The 24,822-nt window shown below is 39.4% G+C and overlaps 1 protein-coding gene across 2 annotated transcripts in view; it reads right to left on the minus strand.

The window, feature by feature from the left end:
* COL5A2 (collagen type V alpha 2 chain) overlaps positions 1-12,678 on the minus strand; it is a 96,494-nt gene extending 83,816 nt beyond the window's left edge. The window contains exon 1 of one of the 2 annotated variants that reach the window (XM_064717872.1): positions 12,095-12,678. In XM_064717872.1, the coding sequence (XP_064573942.1) occupies positions 12,095-12,194 (100 nt within the window). In that variant the 5' untranslated portion in view covers positions 12,195-12,678. Of the gene's footprint in view, positions 1-12,091 lie in introns of both variants that reach the window. The other variant, XM_064717870.1, reaches the window with a different exon arrangement.
* Positions 12,679-24,822: the final 12,144 nt, after the last annotated feature.

The raw sequence follows: 24,822 nt of genomic DNA on the forward strand, positions 1-24,822 counted from the left end.
GATGATTTTTCTTTTTCATATCTGTATTCCTGAAACATTCTATTCTATTCCTAATCAAACTGAAGATAAGCTTTTCAGTGCAACAGAGGCTAATGTCAGCCAGAACCACCTGCAATTTTTTTTTTATTAAACTTGCCTCAACCAGGCTTGTCCTATACCATTTGTTGATGTCTTCTCAGAGCAAGGCAAGCAGTACAAGAAGCATTGTTTTAACAGGACACAGAAAGGGAAAGAGAAGCTTCTTCTGCATTAGTTCTGAAATCCCTTGTAAATCTTCATCCTCCTTATGGCAAATAACTCCAGGAGGAAGGAGGGAAAAAAACCCTATGCCCATCCCCCCAAAAAAATCTAACAAACTTATATCACCCTGTGAAAAAATCTTGCCTTGTGCCTCCTGAGACAAGCACAAAAGAACCAGGTCAAAGCAAGATCTAGCTTCAAACTTCACAGTTTGTTAGATATCAAAAGGGCTCATAATAATTAGCTATTTGTCTTGCCTGATTCTGACAAAATGTCCTAAAGCTCACTCTGCCATTTCAATAAATAGTTACAATTCAAGACAAAAGCAAAAGCCAGAGGATCAGTGCGCTGGTATTTACATCTCATTGTGAGCTGCATTCCATTGTATAAACAAGTTACTTAGAATTTTCTAAGTCATGCAAACTTCAAGGAGGAATTTCAGTCTCTCAGCCTCCGGAAGGGAGGAGATTTAAGGGGGAAAATAAAAGAAAGAGAGAGAGAGAAAGTACATGCACACAAGAATAGCCATCTCATGAGGAAATAAAATCTACTTTGGGGTAAAAAAAAAATTGTGATTTTTTTTGGTTTTGGTGACTGGAAGCACAAGGTGGCAGTTGTGACAAACTAAAACCTAACTTTAGTAGAAGCATATCCTTTCGCTAAAGCAGCTCCAGATCTGTGCTTTCAAAGTAAACAGCTGAAAGTCAGAAGATGAACCACTCCATTAATCCTAGCCAGACTCAGATTTATATGATTATGCTGGGAGATAACAGGCATCCATTAAAGCCAGACCTTTTTTTCTTGTGTGAGGTTGGAAACCAAAGGACAAACTGGGTAAAGGTCTTTAAATACGGGCTCAGCACAGCCCATACACCTACTGTAATACCCTACAATAAGTGCTGCACAGCGTCTCCCGGCTGTGCCCAAGAGCAAAGCCCAGAGGGCATCATTTGATGAAGCTACACATTTCCAGGACCTATACTCCTGCATCCTTAGACCACACCAGCTAATGTGACTATTAGTGAATACTAAGTCTGGGTAACAATACTATTTAAGAGTGCTTTCACTCCAACTCATATTTCAGCCCACAGACCAGCTTTAGCTCAAAAGCAGTGCTGTATTTCAGCTATATTTGCAGACTCCTTTACAGGAGTTTAAACATTTAACCAATAGGGTAAGTAGACTTAAAAAAAAAAAAAAAAAAGCAGCCCAGGCAGAATGCTTTACTCCTTTTCTCAAGAGACCTGTAATTGGCAGGTAGTACCAATGACGTAACTTGGGCTTTGAATGCGGGGATGTGGATGCAGCCATGAAGAGCAGCAGCAGAGTTGTGCTCTCTTCCCTGGCATTTTGAAATTGCATGTTAGGAATTGCTCAGGTGTGATTCCAGCCTCAGTAAAAGGAAGGCAGGTTACCGTCACACCAGAAAGTTTCCTCTAATGTCATTGAGTCAACACTCACACGCATTTATAGGACTCAGACTAGGCCACAGCTGTATCCTGTTAGAAAACAGGACCATAGGAGAATCTCCTTTCCAGCAGTCACATTCCCTTCTGCTATCATCACTCCAGCCTAGGGGTCCCAAAGCATTCTTCCAGACCGAGCTACAGATCAGGATGTTAGAAGCACCAAATGCCAAGTCACTCTCCAGACTAAGGCATGCTGAAGTCTGTCCAAATCTTAAGCCTTTACTGAATTATGTAGCTTCATGTCAAATTTACCAGAAGTTCATCTATTACATTAAGCATTATTAGGCACACAAATTATCTTGAGAACCCCAAAAGCCTTGACTTCCATGTTCTTCTATAAATGTATATCTGAGATGATGCAAGAACCTTTAATATGTCAGATTTGAGCATAAAGCAAACTCAAACCAAAACCACCGAAATTCCCTTGGTTTCCAGTGAAACCAGAAATTGGGCTGTGTTTCTGTACTGATGTTTACTGATGACAGGAAGCCAAATCACGTGAGTTTGTGCAAAAATGTCAGTATAACTGATAAAAGTTATTTAAGATAGCTATTTTATTTGAGATAACTCACTGCTGCATCATTTCACCTAATCAAATCTTACTTCAGCTTAACAGATCCTGAAGCTTGTTGCCCTCTTTTAAAAGAAAAACTGAAACAATTAGATTTTTCATTCATTAAGGAGAGAAAAAAAAAAGTATAAGTTGTCTCATTACAATAAATAAGACTATTCATGTGCCTCAAGTTAGGTTCTAAACTACTCTCCTGAAAGGGAGATTTAAATTACCAAATATTTACTTTCAATTTTCATTACATTCAAACACAAAAAAATAAACTGTCTGTAAAATAGATAAATTCCATACTGCAGAGGTTTCCTAGGAAACCAGGAAAGGCTCAAAGAAACAGAGAACAGCTGGAGGGGAAAAAAAAATCCAACCCCAAGAACTATGTGCTCCATACCCTCATTTTAAAAACCACGAGGATAATATCACTAACATTATAGCAGTGCCTTTTACCCTGGTTGGCCCTGGCACTCTTCATAAGGGCAAACATCCACAGCCCAAAGAGATCAAGATTTAGCTCTTCTCCCCCTATGATCTCACCTTGCTCTCCTCTCCAAAGAACAACAACAAACCAAACCAAGAACTGAGAGTGTTTTTGCTAAAATGTGGTAAGGCTGCAGTGTTGGCATGTACACTAAAAAGGACAGCCAGCCCCAGAGAGGTGCCTACTGAAATCTTACAGCAAGCAGGTGATTCACTAGCCAGAGATTTCTTTGCTGAGGAGCCAGATTCTACTTCTGAAACCAGCCAGCTATTCAACATGAAAATCCATGCCATTCCAGAGAAGTATTATTAGCACAATGACTCAGTATGTATATTACAGTAGTACCCTAAGGCTACATTTGATATCAAGGATGCTTTGTGCTCTGCACTGCACAAATTCATAGGAAGGCCCTGCACTTTACAGAGAAAATATAAAATCAAAGTATGCCAAAGTTATTCAAGCTCAGTGTCCAGGTTTAGATGGAATTTTCTATCATTAAAAAAAAAAAAAGGATAAAATAACTTGTCTAACCTCAGTCCTAATTTTTGAAGTAGGCTCCCAGCAGTCTGCCAGGCACCACTATAATTCCAAGATTCAGTGTGGTGACAGCAGCCATACTGTCATGTTGGCTCTTCCTTCCCCACATGGCTCCATTTTCCATGTTCTGCTCTGCTTGTCACCAGGCTCAATGCCTTTGACATCAGGTTCTTCCCTGCTTTTGTTGCTGCCAATGCATGTTCCAGTCCTTTCTGCCTCTTGCCAAAGCAAGCACTAAACATCTGGAAATCATCCTCCATTACTTTCTCCAGCGAGGTGCATCTGCCTTGCACTGTAGTTCCCATACAGTGAAAAGACACCACACTCACATACATCTGTAAAATGCCCTACAAAAATCTAACACACCATATATAAAACCACTTTAATCTTTACCCTGCAGTAAGTTACAAACATGCTATTTTCTTTAAAGATGTAAGTATATACACTGGGGATCTTTACAGACCACAACACTCCTGATTCCAGAGAGTTCTAAAGTACAGCTATTTACTCTAAGGATTGTGTTCTCCTTCCTCGCAGGTGAAATCTTTTTTAGTATTAGAAACCCACAGGTTTTCAATGCATGCTGGTGTGGGAAGTTTAAGGGTAAAAGAAGTCACTCCAATAGAAAATTAATACAGAGGAAAAGAGATAACATTTCTTTCCTTTGCACTTTTTCCACTATGAAGGAGTAGAAAATGCAGGCCTTTTCCACAGCCCAAAGTCACAACAGGACAATGACCCCTCGGTTGTATGGAGCTGAGGGCTCCTCGAGAGGTCCAAGCCCCATCACACTCCCAGCCCCCTCTGGAAGTTCCTGCCTCTTGTTTCCCTTCCTCTTCTATTCTCAGAGCTTTGGACACACTGAGGATTATTCAGAAGAACTTTAGGAAGCCTTCAGGAGCCTTTGAGGAGTGAGATTTTTTAAACCAAGTATAAAAAACCCAGAACTTTATTGGTTTATTGATTATATCACTTGTCAACAATAATTAAAATTCATAATCCGGATGAACTAAATTCAGGGTAACTTGATTTTTCTGAAATAGCATAGATGGCTTAAAAATGACTAAATCATCCTCAGTATTTAGAAAATGAGACACTCCAGCTGAAGGAAAAAACTCCTACTTTAAAGTAGACAGAAAATAAGTCATAAATAACTGTCATAGGATAGCAATCACTATGGCAATTCAGCACATTTTTATTAGATCTGAAGATTTGATAGAACACTGTAAAGAAAGTATTTGTGAAAAGCTGAGTGTAAACCAGCTTCTGTTTGCTGCTTCTGCTTTAAATTTTTCCTTAAATATTTTTCTTGATCTACTGGGACAGGAGACAAGATTTCAGACTAGAAAGTGATTTAATATCAATCAAGCTTGTCTATGATTTCTTGAGAGAGAACCGCTGTAAACAAAATGCTCCCTCAACATAACCTCTGAGTATCTACAATGATACAGCTGGCCCGAGACAGTTCTCCTCAAATGAGGAACAGTTTCCTTCTGACTTTTAGCTGAATTTTCACTATCATTTTAATGTGAAGCAATAATCTTGGAGCAACTGGGCCAGGACAAACTCACAAATTGGCAGAAGGCAGGTTTAGATTAGATACTAGAAAGAAATTCTCTCTTGTGTGTTGGATGAAGCACTGGAACAGGTTGCTAAGAGGAGCTGTGGCTGCCCCATCCGTGGAAGTGCCCAAGGCCAGGCTGGATGGGGCTTGGAGCAAGCTGGTGTAGTGGAAAGTGTCCCTGCCCGTGGCAGGGGGTGAAACAGGATGGGCTTCAAGGCCCCTCCCAGCCCGAACAGTTCTGTTGATGATTCTTCCTTTTTCTCCCTCAATCTCTTCCTACACTACACTGCCATTGTGCCCATAATCCTGCACTTCAGGTGGTCAGCTTGCTGAAGGGGGCTGGCAAGCACTTAATGACCAAAGAATACTTGGAGAAGATACTGTATGGACCTTCTCTGCCAGACATCTCCTGCTCAGCAGGGAGCAGACCTCAGGGACACAGTTTACTCTTCTGTTCTTACTGTAAATGAGTTCATGTCCAAAGCTCTGAATTCCTGCCAGCAGTATCAGAGTCGTTGTTTGTGTTTCTACTCAGCCACATTATCCAAAGAACAAGGGCACAAAGATTCAAATTAATTCTTTAGTCCTCCCATGCTACTGCTGCATAGTCCAAAGGCTATAAATGAAAAGTAGTGAAGACACAAACCACCATGAAAGCTTTTCAGTATGAAAACAACTTCATTATATCACTCTCTCAGCTATACTGCTCACACAAAGCTGCAGAAAAATGCAAATTCTCCAAAATTCCAAACAAGTTTCAGCTGGTAGCAACGTGGCCAAGGAACAACCTTAGGACAGCTCTCCAAAGACAAGACCTATCTTCAGCAGCAGATACAAACAGAATCCCGAGGGTCTGCATGAATAGAAGTTCCCTGAACAGGGAGCATCCCACCACTGGCCCTCTGACAATCATTCTTAGTCTTGGTGCTTATATAACACATGACCTTTCTGCAGCAAATGCGGGTGGGATGGTGGAATAATGGAATTGTTTCTCACTGCAGAATAAAAGGCAGCACAGCAGGCTATGAAAAATGTATGTTGCTTACTAAGGAGAGATAATTGTAAGCAACGGTTTGGATATTTTAATTACCACAGAATCAAGGCTTTATCATCATTCAAAGCTTCCAGCACATTACTGTTTTCATAATTATAAATCAAATTATAAAATAACCACTTATATTAAAATAATTATGTTACTTCCTATAGTCAGTACCCCTGGTTTATCCTTTTTTGTAGTTCAGGAAGAGCACTAACTCTTCAAATTTCTCTAAATTTAAGCTAGGAAAAGCACAGAATCACAGAACAATCCATGACCAAAAAAAAAGTATCTAGAGAAATGGTATTATTTGTACATACACAATGCAATGATTACATAAAAGACATAAATAATACATGATGCCACCCCCTGGGGTAACTCTGTTCCTCTAAGCATTACATGACTGCCATAGTAAAGAGCTATTTTTATCCAGCTTGAAAGCACCTGGTTTCTCATTTTATACCATGGAAAGAAATACATTTTCTTCATTAAACTTGGAATTAATGCATCCTACTTTCCAGCTCAAATCATACCTGACCCTCTGCACATGACAGCCTCACCAGGGCATTCAAGGACGGTTGAACAAGGTGGGTCTGTTGCAGCTTGAGATTTCAGGCAGTGCAACAATCCTTCCTCGTGCTCTGAAAGTTCAAACTCCAAGAAGCCTTTGTCAAAAACTGAAATTCCAAGTTAATCTGATTAATTTATTCATTTTACATTAAAGGACACTTGGGTTTGCCTTGTTGGTTGTATAAAGAATGGGGGGTTTTTCTACACAATAAACTGAATTGCAAGTCCAGTGTCTCTTCCCTGACCCAACTGAGAAATCCACTGGAACAACACTTTGATTTATTCTTTCTAAGAATTTCTGAGAAAATTATATCATCAGGACTTTACACACAAAAATGTGCAGGGTCACAATGACAAACATAAGTGAAACAGTGCACATATAAGGATAGATCACATGCCTCCAGCTGGAATTTCGAGTATTTTTTATTACTTTGTTATTTCTTGGCACTGAGTTTGTTGCCTTCATCTGTATATGGAAAAATAGTTGTATACAGGCCATGAACATCTGCTCAGTTTTCTTAAAGGATTATATTGTTGCATCAAGATCTGCCCTTGAAGTTCCTGCTTCCCTGCATATACACACAAGAATCTGTGTTTCTTTTCTGAAAAAACACCAAAAACCAAGTTGTGTCCAGTTGGCCGCTTTTACTTCTAACCACAGAAAAATCATAACTTACAGTTTACCTAGATAGTAAACACAACTTCAACCCAGAAGTTGTTCCTAAGCAGGGTTTCCTAGGAGCATTTATCACCAGTCAAGGGATTTGATAGATATTTCTTTTTTTCTGAAAACTTCTAAAGCATTGCAAAGTTTAAAAATATGTATTTTTAACCAACTTGCATTTAACTATTAACAGGACCAATCCTACATGTATTGCATGAGCAAATCAAGCTGATAGAATATTATCACACTGAAACAAATTGCAAGGATGAAAAGACCTCACCAAGAAATGAAGACTGAGCATGTTAAAACATGAGTCATGAAATAGCCATTCAGTTTCTATGGCAATAATCCATATTTGTAAACATCAGGGAGAAAAAATGCCTGCACTAACAAACACAGCATGCAATTATTCTTCAATCACAATGAATTTTCCAAAAAACTACAAGTTAATGCAAATAGTTCAGCATGACCCTCAATTTTATGTATTCCATAATTCTGAGCAAAGTTTTGCTCAGGCTGAACAGAAGGAATCCTCTCAAGGAGTCTTCTTGTAGAAATTTCTGTGTAGAGTATCCTTCCCACACTTTTACAGTCAGGAAAGTCAACCCCAAATTTTCTAATTCAATGAGTTAGTCCCCACAGAACTACAACTTTGTCTAATAGATACTAGATTCCTATTTGCTGCTTGTTTACAGTTATATTAATTCCTATTTTTGAATTATTTAGTATGCTTAAACCCCCAAACACATATACCTACATGCACACATATGCAGGTTTTCTCACTAAGAAAGCAGAAGTACAGACATAATCTGGGGATTTTGAACTTTGGGGGGAAAAAAGAATTAATACAGCATAACCAGGGGATTATCATTTGCATTTACATACATAACCAGGTCCAGCCAGCATGGGTTTATGAAAAGCAGGTCTTGCTTGACCAGCCTTATCTTCTTTTATTGTGACCCACTTATGGGATGAGGAGAAGGCTGGGGTGTTGTCTGCTTGGAACTTAGTAAAGCTTTGGTCACTGTTTTCCATGGCATGCTCCTGGAGAAATTGGCTGCTCACGGCTTGGATGGGTGCACTGTCTAATGGGTACAGAACTGCCTGGATGGCCAGGTCCTAAGACTGGTGGTGAATGGAGTCAAATCCAGTTGGTATCTGGTCACCAGTGGTGCTCCCCAGGGCTCAGTATTGGGCCCAGTTCTGTTCAACAACTTTGCCAATGATCTGCATGAGGGGATCACAGCAAGCTCACAGCCAGCACCAAGCTGAGCTGGTATCAGTCTGCTGAAGCAGTGCTGTGCAAACAGTTGGGTTCAATGATCTTAAGGGTCTTTTCCAACCTAAAAATGATTCTGTAACTCTAAGTATTATCAGATCCTCACTAAAATTGTGACAATTGTAAAAACAGGGGTGCGTCTCCTCTTTCATATAGAATCATACAATATCATTCTCCTTAGAAGCTGGACATAGATGAAAGATCCATAAAATCTAAAGAAGCATTTGGCACAAATACTCAATTTTGTTACTTTCTTATAGCTACAGAGGACTTTCACTTGTCATCTTATTCCCAACACTTGTCCCATTATTGGGACTGTGCAATGTAACAAGGTCTTATCTCCCTAAAGATATCAGTGAGAAGATAATGGACACAGTTAACAGCCCCCATTCCAGCAGCTGAGCTTCCTGTGTCTCCAAAGTGAGTCCAATCTCCTGTCTCCCTTGCATGGTTTTCAGACAAAATGAAAGACCTTGAGAATCCAAAAAAGGCAAAGAGGATCATTAATCTAAACAGAAAAATTACCTTCTTTTCTTCCTTGTTCACACTATCTAACAAATTAGATATTTTTAAATCAACACCAGGGCTCACACTGATCTCAGCTGAAGGAGGGTTGACACCACAAGAGTGGACAGGAAAATATAACTCAGACAATGGCACATTGCAAAAACTGATGAGAACCAAAGGTAAGTATAGGATTGAAGAGAAATATAGGAAATGGTGGCAATAAACCACCACTGCCACATCCACAGGCAGTTTGTACAGACAATTCTTTTTGAACAAGGTGATTCCCACAAGTTTAAATCCGATCCAAGCGTACTGATTTTCTACTAAAGGTGTGTTTCTAATTTATTTTTTAAAAACTTTTACACTCCCAAATGGAGTGTTCCCAAGTGGAATGGATGGGAAAGGGTCCCAGAAGCACATCCTGCTTCTGCAAGTAGTTCCCTATATGCCCAGCCCTAGGGAAAGAGGAAGGATTGTAGAGTTGTGTGGAAAACCCTGTATGAAAGGTTCAGAGCTTTCAGGTATTTGGCACTTAAACAGCACAAAATTTCAGTCACCTCCTGGGCACTTTCTGATCCTGTTGCATTTCTGAACAAGACCAGGTCTCTACAAAGAAATTAAAACCAGGATCTTTCAGTCCTTCTAGGATTTTGCAGCACTGACCTTATTGATAAATAACTTTTAAAAAAGCACATTTAAACAGTCGCAAAATGACCAATTTTGCTGTAATAGGTTTGGAAGTGTCTGGTTTTCACATTTTTACATGCATTTTAAGCATGTGCACCATGTAGCACTAACAGCCAAGTGCTCTTGAGCAGAACAGATCAATCTGCAAGGGTTTCAAGAGGAAAAAAAATAATAAAGAAACTGGCATAATTTAAAAGCACGGGAATGGTAATAGGTAAAGGAATGGTAATTGACAAAAAGGTAAGCAATATGTTTGGTTTGAAGCGTTACAGTTCTTTCATTAAGGTGTTTTAACCATATTATCTGCTTTGTTATATTCAATATCGATCCCCCTTATGATAAATTCTGTGACATACTACCACAAAAGCTATTTCTTCATGCCACTGCGACTAAAGTTGACAAGCAGCATTCAATCCTTGTTTTTTCTAGGATTGTCATGAAAAATGACTGGTACAACACTAGTTTACATCCTTTCTGAAAGGTGGATAGATTTTTCTAATCTACACTTCCTGAAGTGTCCTTCTTCCTTTCCCGGATATCTCTAATATTCGTTTATCTGGTAGTACCTATATTCAAGTAGTACATAAGTGAATGAGAAATAAAGCAGCTCTACAGACAAAGTCACCTGCAGTAAAATACAATGTTGGCTGATGTTGGACCTCTACACAAATACCAAACCCAAGACAAGATAAGGGTAAAACCTGCCCACTCTTCAGCATTTGTAGGCTTCAATCAGGAAGTAAATGAAAGGTGAAATCCCTTTCTTATGCAATTAAACCAGACCAATGTGTAGAATACACCCTACTTCTATCTTCACTGCACCAAAACTCACACCACATTAAAATAGGTCTGGGTTTGGTTTTCTTTTAATATAATGAAAGTTGGAAAAGGGTCTGCATGGTAGACAAAAGCTATTAATTCTCAAACAGGAAGATGAGTAAGTGATGTAAGTGTAAACAGATGTCACTAATTTATTACAACATATTTTGCTATCTGACTTACCACATACCTCTCAGTGGCCTCAGCCATCAGCACATTGGAAATACATCCCAGAACGTGTTGCTACATTACTGGCTTATCCCATCATTTCCACAATTCCAAAAATCTAGTAAATGTAATAACCCCGCAGAAAACTCATATAATTTTTGCATTTTTTTAAAAATAGGCAAAAAGCTATAATTTTTATTAAATTGATACCAAAAATGAAGTCAGTATTTTCAAAGTGTTTTGTTTGGTATTACATATAATTGAAAAATGCATAATATACGCCTCCCTTTATGGCAAGTATATGAATTACACTCAGAAGTTTATATAAAGCGCCCCCTCTATGGGACTTCTCACACAGCTGTGCACGGGCAGGACAGTCTCATTTTGCTTTGTAGAACAAAAGTTTCAGAAATATTGCACTGGTTTATTCATCAGACTTTGACTCCTCCTCACTTACGCAATCGAGCGTTTTACCAGAGAGGTTCAGTTACAAGAAAAATTAGACTCTTAAAAACACACGATAAAATAAGTGCAAACTGCATTGTAGGGTACATCCTACAATGTGCTGGAATGCCCTACAAAGGGACTTTGTAGGGCACAATTTGGAAAAGAAGCCAGTGTTACATATAAGAAGGCTAGGAAGTACGCTCCGGAGTACAATAGCTGCAGAGTGTCCCACCACCAGCCTGCTCACATTTCAGGAAATCAACACAGATCACGACATCCATCCCGACTGATGAAAGAGTGCAGTCACTACGCCTTCTTCTGCCCATCAGTGTCTCCCTCGCAGGCACTAAGTGGCACTAAACACCAAGGGCTACCAAGCAGCCCCAGTCAGGGCAGTGGGGCGGGTGAGGCTCGCAGCCCAGCGCTCCTGCCCGCACGGAGCTCGCCCCGCTCCGCCAGCCCCGGGCGGAGGGGAGGCTCTGTGCCATCCGCGGCGTCAGGCTGCCCCTCCGCAGGAGCCTGGGGGAAAACGAGCCCGAGAAGGAAAGAAAGGAAAATGAAAAGGAAAGGAGGAGGGGGGAGGGGTGAAAAAAGGGAGAATCCACGTTTCTGCATTTCTCTAAAACAAAGAATGTGAGAAAGCAGATGTAGTTCAGCGCAAACGACTCCACCCTGCGAGGCTTCGCTGTTTACTCTCCCAGCTCGCTTGCCCAGCTGTCCTCCAGCCGCGTCCCAAGCCCTTTCTTTTGTTGGGAACTTCGGAGCGGCCGCAGCCCCGCCGGGACGGGGGCTCAGCCCGAGCGCCCCGCGGCAGCACTTGGCCTTTGACCGCCCCTCCCGCTCTGCGCCCGCAGCGAGCGCCGCAAACCTCGGTCTTCCGCTCAAAAAGCCAAAGCGCAAACCCCTCTCTGCCCCCTTCGCAATATGTGAAAGCAAAAGTCTTACTCTCCTATCCCACAGGTTTTCCGCTCCACTTATTAGCCAAATCACACAATAAACACACCGCATGCAAAGAGAGGGGATTATGATAATTGTTTTAGAGGTAGGGAGAAACTCACCACCTTCATACTCTTCCACTTCTTGCGCTTTTATGGTTACAAATCGGCCTAATAAAGCAGCGAGGATGAAAAAAGTTCTCGTTTGTACCAAGACTGCCATCATGCCTAGATATTAGACATGTATCCTCCCTGGGCAGCAAAAAGTGCAGAATCGTAAGGTTATTTTAGCACCATGAAGCCAGCTGAGGAGTCGTTCTGCCTTTCCGCATCAGTTCCAGGACAAAGTCTGCGAGCCCTCCTTTCAGCACCAGCTCCAGCGCAGTCTGCAAACACTCCTTTCAGGGGATGCAGCTTTAAATAGGAAGAATGCTGCCTCCACTTTCTTCCTGCCCCTTTTCAGCTCGTTCAGGCTCCTAACCATCCACTCCCTGCCAAGCAACAGTCTGATTGATGGTAAATAACCGAATCAGAGCTGGCTTCACTCTTCCTTGAACTTTTCTCTTTACGAGCACACTTGCGGGATACTTTCCTGCTGCTGTGCCGTGCATGTGCTTTTTCAGGACCATTTATTAAGCGAGCAAAGGCAGAGTTTTAAGAAGCTGTCAGGAAGAGAAAGCTCTGCTTTTACCACACCCAGCGCACGCTTGCTGGAAATGGAGGATATAGCCCCATTTGGAGCCGATTCCCTTATTAGGAACTGATCGTTTCCAGCATGCCAGAGGATTTCCTCCTCTCCCGATAACTGCCCCCTGCCTCGCTGTGCTATCAATCGGGACTCCAGTCCCTTGAGAGGGGCTCACGGAGCTAAAATAAGGCAGCTTGCTTCAGCAACTTGGAAATAAGCCCCCTTCACTCAAATGAATTCTTTTGCTGAATAATCTTTCCTCGAATGCCTACGTGGTTTATATTTACTGTCCTACCAGTTGGGAAGACTGTTGGAAATCACTGGAAGATGCTCTACATTTTTAATACCAGTATGCCTGTTCAAACTATCCAAATACCTGCTTTTCTTCTCTACCCCTGTTCCCTGACAAATCTACCTAAGCCCCAGCCTAGTATTTAGCCCTTAACAATGTGCCTTAATTAGCATTCTAGCGTGAGCACTAAGCAAATCTCTCTTTTGTGGATCACTTGCAACTGGGAGTAGAATGTTAAATTTCTTTCTTCCCACAGTGTTTATGGTCTGCTGAAAGGAAGCTCAGTCACTAATCCCCTCATTAGCTAAGAATGGGGTCATCTATACCTGCTGCAGGGAAATACAGATTCATCTGCTGGAAGGTTTTCTGTGTTCAGCTATTTCAGCTTGAGAACAACCCTATTTGAAGTAAACATCTTCACCTGGATTCATAGATTGGAAATTCCCTGGCTAATCACAGGTTGATTTAGCACCCTCAGTGATGCAGAATCCTAAAGCCTGTGAAGTTTTCTTCTGTCTCTTCAAAGGACCAGAGTGCCCAGAAGAAGAAAGGTAACCCAGAAAATGGGTTACAGTCCTGCAATGCTACATCAAACCTACTCGAATAGCAAAACCAGAGATGACTGTAAAAATACACTGAAAGACAACAACATCAAAGTTCCCTACTCTCCTGCACCAAGCTGTCTTGACACTTTCTTTTCCCTGAGGTATTCAAAGATACATTCTGTGATTTCACTCCTAGGAGTGATTCCTAGAGTGATATCTAAAAGTTGTCCTTCATATCTAATTCTACTTTGGTCCCACCACCAAGTTATGCACGTAACTGAAACAGATGAACAATAGGATAGCAAAGGATACAAACTGAATCCATGCCCTTACACTCCCTTATAAATACATCCTTTTATCATGGCTCTGCACTTAGAGATGGTTTCAGATTCATTACAAGCATCATATGGAATCATTAAGTCTATCATTTTTCATTTAAACAGATTCACTTCCAGGTCCAAGCTTTTTGATTGCATTCCACTGGATTTGAGTGAGAGAAAATCTTCAGGTACCACTACTGTGAATAGAGTCAGACCAGATAATTAAGAGTGGGCAGATAAATAATTCCAAGTATGCTCAGAGTCACTTCTCCCTTCTTCCTCTCAATAGGGGAGAAGCCAACGTTGCATAGAATAATGTTGTATATTTATGCAGCAACTTCTCTCCAGGTTTTTTTTTTTCACTTTTTTCCATAGATTTTAGGATTCTGTAAGAACAGAGGAATGTGGAATTTTGCAAATTAGCCCAAGGTCATGGATTCACTAGTAAAGCCTTTTTTGGAGCTCATTTTTCTTCTGTGCCAAGGAAAACTTACACAAGAAGAAAATTCCTTGGGAGGAGAATCCTGGGCCCCAGTTCCTGGAGCAGATTCTTCTCCAAACCACCTTCATTGTTACACGTCCAGCTTACAGTATAAAACCACACCTAATTTAGTAGACATAGAGACTGCAGAACTCATAGGACTGAATCCTCTTTGTCTATTCCATCTCAGTAGAGGAATAAATGTGGAAAAGCAGGAAATAAACCCAGGCTCCTTCCACCTGCAGGAGACACTTTGAATTCAGGATTGCCTCAGCTACCAATTTGTGGCTGATTACTCACAAGAAATGAAAAAGGGATATGACATAATTAAAAAATCACTTTCTAATAGAATCACAGAATAGTTAAGGTTGTGAAGGACCTTTATAATCATCTAGTCCAAGCCCCCTGCAACAAGAAGGGACATCTTCAAATAGATGAAGCTTCTCAGAGCTCTGTCCAGCCTGACATTGAAGGTTTCCAGACATGGGGCATCCACCACCTCTCTGGGACTCCTTTTCCGTATTTCATCACTCTGATCATAAAATTCTTCTTTATACCTAGTCTAAACCGACATTCTTTTGGTTTAAAAACATTACCCCTTGTCCAATTGCAACAGACCCTGCCAAAATATGTGTCCCCACCTTTCCGACAGACCCCCTTTGAGTACTGGCAGGATGCTATAAAGTCTCCCCAGAGCCCTCTCCAGGCTGAACAACCCCAACTACTCCAGCCTGTCTTCACAGGGGAGGTGTTTCACGCTTCACATTAGAGCAATCTTCATGTTTTAAGAATCTTTATACAACAGGTAGGGAAACGACAAATCGCAACAGCAAAATCTTCACACAGAAGCAGTGTCTGCTCAGTGATAAGCTCTAAAAAGTCTCAGTGAAATGAGAGTTCCCCAAAGCTAGGACACTCCTAGAAATGTCAAGATACAATACTCTGAAAAAATATATAACTAAGTACTCCCTAATATCCTGTTTGCTGCTATTACCTACTTTTAGCCAGTAAGTCAGTACTGTAAGTTATCTGACCTAAAAGTCATATGTAAAATTCAAAATTACTCAAAAGTCAAAGCACATTGTGAGTGATAGATGTGGCTAGGGAATACTCTTATGTAATTGTGAGGACACAGAAATATATTAAAATATAATTCACACACTTAAATGTTTCAAAATCTCAAAGTCAGGCCAGAAAAACCCAATTAGCAGCTTCAGATGCATCTGAGCATGCATACATATGCACAATTAAAATCCAATCTCCACGAGGGTCTCTCCAATGGAGTTTAAGAGCCTCTCTCACCTTTCACACTTTTACATACACTGTGACAGTGCTCCTGTTCTAAACTAATCTGATAGAAAGTATCTTCTCATAAATGTGTGAGCCATCTGCTACATACGAGAACCCGCATCAGTGTTTTAGACCAATATGAAATCAGCGGATTCATGGAAACTGGAAATAAACTCTAGCTGAATTCAAAGGGTATCTGTTCAAAGGCAAGCAAGATTTTCAAAACAGTGTGGTTTCACCAAAGGGAGCTCACACCAATGTGAGAGTTGCCATCAAGTTTTATGTAGGCAGTTAAATCCACAGTAAGTGCTGTTTGAAATTTCCACCTTGTATAACTTCTTCGATCACACACTTAGCTTAAAAAAAAAGGCAGGAAATTTCCACACCATATATTTAACTTGCAAAAATATAGTCCACATAAAATGCTTGCCCTTTCTTGGAATTAACCATTAAAATGAACATGACTGAAATAATATATGAGGGGAAAATAGTTCTACCTTTGAAGTGTGTTCACTTTGCACTTTTAAGATCATTACTGCATGAGGAATCAGTTTCTCCATTTTATACAGGTCTTTCACATAGTAAAAGGAAAGAAAATTCTGCTATTTAAAATGAGAAAATGTAATAGGAAACTACAGAAAAGGGCAAGAATGAAAACAGAGGAATATTATACTACTTTTCAATCATATTTTAAATGGACTAGATTCCAAACTGCACAGCCTCCAAATCATAATCTTCCCACAGAGGAATCCACACAAAAAAAACCTAGTATAGGTAGAGATTTAAACAATGCTACACCATAACACTGCTGCCCAGTTGTAGAATATTCCCATCAACCCTTGTACAGGAAGGTTTAATAAATGAATTCAAGTCCTAAAGATAGGACTTGAAAGATATCTTTCTTGTTGCATTCAACCTTTGTAATGTTGTTTCAGTTTATTTTTAATTTTGGGACACAGGATGATACTTTGCTTTAAAGCTGCTAGTGAGGAGTCTTGCATTATGTCAGTCACCATAAATAGGCTTTTGCTATGAGGAACTCCAAACCCAGTTAAGTTATTGGCACTGGCAGCCTTTTCTTTAGAATGTCTCAATTTAATTAAACTCAACATTAGTCTAAGCAAAAAAAGTCAAGGAATTAATTAGGAAAATAATTAGGGAAAGTCTTGCATGAAGTCCTCTGAAAACTATACTTATTCTTTACCTAGAACAGGAAAAACAGCATCATTACTTTATTCTTTATTACAAATTGATAGTCAAGCTGGCTTCTGTCTGCCTAAGAACTTAAACTGATTAAGTGAGAACATAAAAGGATCACAGCAAGCTACCCACTTAAGTGGCAAGGGCAAATGCTAATCTGTAACTCAAATGGGTCCCAGCCAATGGTCTTCACTGTTTTTCCTAATATTTAATTAATTTACCTGAGGACCTTAAGGTAGCTTACTTTGTTCCGTTTCACTGACTGAAAGTCCCTGCAAAAGGAGTTAAAGACCTATCCAACAAGCATATTCATAAGGCAAATATTTTTTCTGACCTAGCAAATCACTTTAACCAATGGGACTGTACAGAAAGAATTTGGCCGAAAATTTATTTTTAACCTTATTCTCTTGTGGGCATAGGCTTGTTATAAGATGTTGAGGCTCAGGATTACTTAATCACCACCACTAAACTTTATCCACAGTTTTAAATAGTATTATTTCATTTTCATTCTTCTATTTTAAAATTCATGTCCAAGACTATAAAGAACTACTTTGTCTTAACATTTCAGACCACTGAACTATGCTTTAATATGCTCAGTGCAGCCCCAAGCACAAAATGAGCCATTTGGTAACTTGTCATCATGTCCCAGTATAACACAACTTGTCTTCAAGAAAAAAAACCCACTGTATCTGTCTTTGAGAGTTTAAATTGTGAAAACTAAGGACATTATTAAAATCTTATGTATTGATTCCATACATGGTCGTTTAAGTTTTGTATCTGTTGCTGTATACTTAAAGAGATGAGAATTCTAATTTAAAATTTAAATTGCTGCAGGTTTCACATATTCAGAAATATTACAGAATTTATTCTCACAATGTAAGAAGCATCAATGACCCCACTGAAAGAACAGGAGCTCAATTAAATTCATTGCCCATGTTCCTATCTAAAATCCCATGCAGATGGAGCCCTGTAGTCACCTGTATTGATTAATTATTAAGGTACGGACCTAAGAGTGTGTGTCCTCAACTGCCAGAAGCAAAATAGACATATTAGCACAGCATGTTGCCTCTCCTCTACTTATAATTGTTTCAGCTTGGGTAAGAAAAGAGCCCATGATTTCCATTTTGGTCTCATGGAGTAACATCCCATTGGCCAAATGGGATGTGACTCCATGAGACCAAAATATCAGGCTGTGACCAAAGTATAGTAAATATCCCAGCCAATTGTTTTCCCTATCATTACACTTATTTTAAAGCATTGATCTTCAGCCTTATAATTGAATTTGCAGAACATCCAAAGCTGATGGAGTCATCTACTTGAACCCTGGCCAATAAAACATTTAAGTTTGTAGCAACATTCTTACCAACCATAACATGAGAAAGAAGTTCAGAATGCAGTCCTACAAGCCCCATTGCTCCCAAGTTACATCTGATTTCCTAGCAAAATAAAAATGCTGAGAAGCCTGTACACACTACATGCCAATTAACAGAGCTGGCCTACAGATGTGACTGGAGAATGGCTAAAGCAGCTCCAGGAGGGACTTTGGAATCACCAAGCCAGTCACAGAACACATATGCTAAATTAATCTTAGAGAAAAGTACATACATAATGCTCCAAGGAAAGTTAGTTACTGATCAAGCTCTACAGACTAAGTTTCCAAGTAGGATAAACCCCCAGGTGACCATATGCACTGGAATGTGTGTGAGCTCAAACTCAGACTTTGTCAGCAGTTGCTCTGGGCCTGAGCCTGCTGCCCGCAGGGAGCCATGGGGGAACCACCCTGGGTGGCCTGCAGAAGGGAGTGTCCTGAGCAGATGGGGCACTGTGCAAGCCAAAAGTGGAGACAGGTCCAGGGAGTGTCTTCTCTCACAGGGAAAGGGTCACTAAAATAAGGAATATATTTTTCCCCCCTAAAAATCCCACATTTATTACTACATCCATATGAAACAAAGTGCCTGTGACTTTACACATTTTATAAAGTAGGACTGAAGGGATCCATTTACACAGGATATTGTTTTCCATGTTAAGAAAACCTTAGCAGATGTTTAGTGAATGTTCAATATCTATAGACACATTTGGACAACATGTTCAGGCACACGGTAGGATTCTTGGGGTGTGCTGTGCTTGGCCATGAGTTGGATGATTATGATGGGTCCCTTCCAACTCAACATATTCTGTGATATAATGTCCTATATTTAATATACATTTTCCAGAAAAAAACACAATTTTAAACATGTTGTTTTTTGATCTGGATAGGTGAAGTGCCTTTGATTCCACTTACTTACCATTTAAAATTGGGAAAGGCCTCAGCTCCATTGACAAAAGGAACTTAGCTTGCTCAGCATCTTACTGGAATTGCTTAGATTTCTATAAGGCAACCTTCTTAAGATACATTATTTAATATCTTTAATTAGTAAGAAAAAACAGATTTAATAATTTTGGGGCAGGCATTTTTGACACCAAGTCAAAGCAATAGACACACGGGTGAAAGATTGCCCCTGCTGAGGTTAGCAGCAACATTTTAGCTGCTGATTTAATGTATTCTCTTGCCATGGAAGCTTCCACCCCTTTTTTACCCATCCTTTCATTACTCTGTTAATACATAAACTTTCATCTGCTTAAAGGATTGGAATAGTTAGGATGACCCTTTTAGATTCTTTTGAACACAATTTTTCTTCTAGCAAGAGAATGTAATTTATATAAAGGCTATCTTCTTTCTTAAAAGTGAGTCCTTATCTATAAAATAGGATCTACCTCTATCAGGTAGTAAGATCTGATAAATGGAAAACTAGGGCATTCATAAAATCCAATTTAAATGCAATTTTAAATCATGAAAAAGGAAAACTTGTCATATTTTTAGTACTTTCCATGTTGACATGGACATTCCCTATTTCTTTCTTTTAAGCAGCCAAGGAAAAATTGTGCAAACATGGACAAAATTATGGATAATTAATAAAAGAAAGAGGAATAGCAACAGCAGCAGAAGGATGTAATAGAGAAAAAGGAGGAAAAAAGGAATCAGAATTTGCGTGGGTCAGGGATTTAAGACTTGAATTTATGCATCACATTCACACAAAGCTAAAAGAAAGAAAAATTTCTGTAACAGAGTTAGAATTCTAGCTCTGGGGGTGTTGGTGTCACTACTAGAACTATAAGCCCAGGACATTAAATAAATGTCAGTACAGCTGTGTAGGTTCAAATAGAGAATGCAAAAGAGTTTCTCTAATTCTGCCTGCTTTACTTTTCTATTTCCTTTCCATGCTGTCTTCTTTCCAATATTTTATAGCTTTTATGAGCCTTATTGCACTAAGATTCTGTGAATGCATGTGTGGAGCACATTTTGGACTGCCTTTAAACATTAAGTGCTAATTGAAAACATAGTTTACTCAGAAACAATTCATCAAGTTTACATTTAATTTTTGCTGTGAAAAAATGTGCAAACTGAGCCCTTTTAGAAAACTTTTGGAAATTTTTATTTCAATGCAGAATTCTTTATGAGGTAGGCTTATTTTCAAAGTTGCAACCCATCACCAAGTGGATTTTCATCTGGTTAATGGGCTGAAGCAGATTGTGGAAGAAAATATCTACTCTACTTATTGATATGCTTTATTTTGCCTCAACTGATTGCTTTCATGATGTAGTTCAGGAAATCAGCCTCTTACCCTTTTTAAAGATTGATAGCTTAGATGAGCCTCAGTCCTTTTAGAAAATAGCTATTAAATCTTAAAGATGGTTGTACATTTCCACAATAGCATAACTTATTTGCTTCTCAAAAATCCCCCTACCTTAAGATCCTCATGGCAGGCAAAAACTTCTATACAAAATCTTCTTATACCTCTTGTTATGTCATTTCTGGCAGCAGCTGAAATGTTCAAATCTGGTGGCCCTGCAGCACATGGACACAACCTCACCTTGTAACCTGGATCCAGTGATGGGGGGTTTGAAATGTACCCAGAGATAAGTGACAGCCACAGCAGGTAACTGGACTGCTCGTTTTCCCCTCAGTTAATGGCTGTTTGCTACCTGGAAAAGATTGAGAGTTCTTGTTAGACAGCAAGGGTTTGCATAAATTATTCATATTCAGGTACTTTAAAAGTACCAGAGCGTGTCACATATACTCTTCCTCAAATCTGCTGGGACATTAAATTACACCCACATAACCTCAGCAGGCAAATCAAATCTGACCACTGCTACACAGAGCAAAGCCCACACAAACTGAGCCATGCGGGAAAAAGCCCTGCACAAAATGTGGCAAACCCCAGAGATCTCTCTCACCATGCTGATTTCCATCAGCTAAGAAGATTTCTATGTGGGTCCCCTAACCAAACCCAATCCTGTGGGAAATTACCTATGCAATGCAGCCCCCACTGCAGGGCACTCTGCACATGGGCAGTAGGAAGACAGATTTTTAATAGTCTCTGTCCACTTCATTCCATGTTCACCATTTTATATTTCTAATTCACACATATATTCAAAATTTATTTGACTAACCTTTTTTTTACTTAATCCAAGCACAAAACCAAGTATAGGTATGAGTTACTTGTATTTCTTGAGACCAGGCTGGTTTATTGATATTTCGTATTGTATTATCATTTTGATCATGATATTCTTAGCAATCTTTCAGGGTACTTTCAGAAGGATTGTTTGGCTTTGTTTGTTTAATGTGACCATTATATTGTCTCTTAAATACTCCCAATCACATCTTCAGGAAGAAGACAGGCCTGAACAGCAAGTACTTGATGTTCCATAGATTTTATGATACTGGGAATTAAATGTTTCATTGTAATTGGCTATTTTTATCCCTATACTTAAATATCTTATACAGTGGGTAGAAAACATAGATGAAAATGCTCATTCAATTTCTTCTCTATATTTCCAACATTTAGCAATGCACTAATTCTTCTATGAAGAGCAAAGTTTAAATTGCATGAAGGATAATTTCAAGCGGGACAAAGTATTTGGTTTTGCTTAATGTTAAAAAACCTTATCCTTTGCAGCTAGAATGCAAGTTTTAACTATCTGCTATTATAAATTCATATCATATTTTTCATTATTACTAAGAAAGGTTGCAATAGAAAATGTCAATTCATATACAATTTTAATGAAGCTGGAAGAATTTTCAGATTTTTTCCATCCGTGTCTTGGAACTCTTTCTAGAATTACACCTAAGAATAAGAGACTTATGTGAAATTCTAGCCCTACTCTTCTAAGAATACAGAAAAGTTTTAATTTAAAGTCTTGACCTAATTTATTTGCATTCAGGAAGCCTGTGACAATGTCCCTCTGAAGAGAAAGCAAACACATGTCAGAGGTAAAGTCCTGTCAGGAACTTGACAAAGACCCAGTCTTACCTGCAAGACTCCCTTAGGAATTGTCAAAAATCTCACAAGCCCCACTGAAGCCACAGGGCTCCATGCAGATGTTAATTCAAGGATATAGCAAACTCTTAAATTAAAAGTCATCAGCATTTAGTTAAATATACCTACGGCTTAAACAGTCTTCAGGACCCAGTTTATTTAATATATCTTCTCTTTTTCTTTCTTTTAGTCTTTTTTAAATCTTAGACTGAGGCTTGTACACCAGCCTTTCTGAACAATCTTGTGAGGTTTCTCTATGTGTAGAAAATAGAAAGAGAAGGGAGTGGGGGAAAAGTTACTCCTAAACTCTCCTCAGTGCCACAGATAAATAATATTTAAAAATACTATTTATACCCATGAAGGAGAATTTTTAGGCCCCTGAAAAATCACTCAAATTGTAGAATACAGCCATTTCCAATGGTGGGGGGACCAATAGACCACACAGAGCTCATTGCACTACAGCTTCAGGATCAGTACAGAAGAAACTCAGCCCACTGACCTGCTAAAGCATGTCCTGGAATAGGATTTCCCCCATGGCAAAGGAAAGCAACTTGCCTGCCACCGGCAAAATAACAAAATACAGATTGTGGTAGAAAAAACCAACAAGGTAGATGGAGCCTTTTACACTCTCTGTGGATATCAAACCTCAATACAATGTTGTTAGAGCAATCTTGCAGTGGCTATTTGAATATTTGCTGCTAGACCTATAACAAGGAATTTTAAAAGCCCACGATCTTATATATATGGGCTCCATCAGAAGGCCAAGCTGAACCTAACACACACACAGACTAGAGGAAGTACTTAGTTAGAGTGGTACACGGACAAATATTTTCTTTGGCAGAGAACAGGTCTCTGTAAACAGGAACATGGTCAAATCATGCACTTTTTGCAGGAACTAAAGTATTCAAACTTTTGAACTAAAGTATTAAAAAAAAAGTCACTACCCAAAGTTATATAGGAAAGAAAAGAACAGCTATATAATTATAGAATGATTCCTTTATTTTCATGAAGCGGGATCCCTTTCAGCAGCATAGCCCTTCAGTGCTATTGTAAGATTTTAAAACTCTGTATGTTGTAGCCAAAGAACCATTAGTTTCTACAACAGTGGATGCTTCAGTAAGTCCTTCAATTCATCTAAAGGCTGCTTGCAGTTGTTTATTTTCAAGCTTTATTTAGTGTCACATTTACACAGTCAGATTCAAGTCAGCTCTAAATGCCCTTAACGCAGAGGTCAGCCAATGTCAGAAAACTCAAAGTCAAATGCTGTTTTTCTAATGATGGTGAGAAATTAGTCAAACTCCAGAAACAATTATTGTAAGCGCTATTGAAACTAAACTCTGTGATATTTACCAGCCTTCATGGAAATCATTCTCCATTGTCAATAAGATGGATATACCAAAAGGAGTTCTGTCTTTTGTTCACTCAGATTTACATAGATGCTACAGGAAGGCTTTAAGCCTATAGCTTGGCTTGTCTACAATACTCCCCTCTAAACATATATATGCCCAATACTTATCCTGACAAGCATGCTCTAATTGTTTTTTTCCTGTTTTTATTCAAAAGTGAATCTATCCATATTTTTGAGGACAGACATAACAGAAGTTTGGTCTGCTTCTTTAGCAAACATTCCTGATCTACACCAGACCTATGGAACTTAGTCCTTCTCCAAGTTATCTCTGTTGGTCCTGGAATTCTATAAATTCACCTATTTCCTCCATGTCTGAAAGAAGATTTATGACTAAGGCACTTGAGTGGTTTGTGATTTAACAATCTAGGAAAATGTTCCCAGTGAATACTTTTTCCATATCCTTTAAGACTGACATGGTATCCCTTTAAAAGCAAATGTACTTCTAGAATAAAGAGCTAGCAAACAACTCATGTAAATATTACTTTTTCACATTTGAACTGATGAATGCAGAATTTCTGTGGAATGACCCCCCCCCCTCCACTAAGGTGTAATGTCCCATTCAGTTTTATAATCATGTGTATACTCAAACTTAATGAGTAATAACAGAATTTGTTTGGGGAAATCAGGTGAAATTAGCACAGTCCCTAATCTGTGCAATCCTCTGTTCCCATTGTGGAAATGGGGAAGAGTTTAAGTGGCTAACTGGAGATAAATATCTTTGTAAGAAAGACAGCTGTGTGCCAGGCAGGAAAATTCAATCACTAGTACTCAAACAAAAAATGAAATACTTTGAAATCCCAAGGTTATCGTGCACCTGTGTAAGTCTCATTAAACTTAACTGACATTTTATACATTTGTTGAGAGCAAAACACTCTCCTACAGCTGCAGATCTTTTGAATGACTGCTCATTTTCATGGCTTTTTATGACTGTAGGCCAGATTATAATTTAAAATTGCAAAACCCATAGTATGTTTCAACAGATTAATCAACTTTTTTGGCTTTGTGTTAGCTTAGTCTTAGCTCTGGGTGCTGGATCTGGAGCTGCCAACATCTGTGGCTCACAGCAGCACAGCTCCTCCCATTGTCCCCACACTGCCAGGGGACAGCAAGGGACTCAGCCTGGCAGCCCAACACGTGCCAGTTCAAAGGAGGGCTCATCCATGAGACTCAGCCTCTTGGTCTCTGAACTTTGCCACTCCTCAGAAAGAAACCTGGCCATGAGGAGAGCTGCTGGTGTCTGCTCCCAGTGATGAAATTCCAGAAGGGCTCACGC

Source organism: Zonotrichia leucophrys, chromosome 7, assembly GCF_028769735.1.
Source record: "Zonotrichia leucophrys gambelii isolate GWCS_2022_RI chromosome 7, RI_Zleu_2.0, whole genome shotgun sequence".
Lineage (NCBI taxonomy): Eukaryota > Metazoa > Chordata > Aves > Passeriformes > Passerellidae > Zonotrichia > Zonotrichia leucophrys.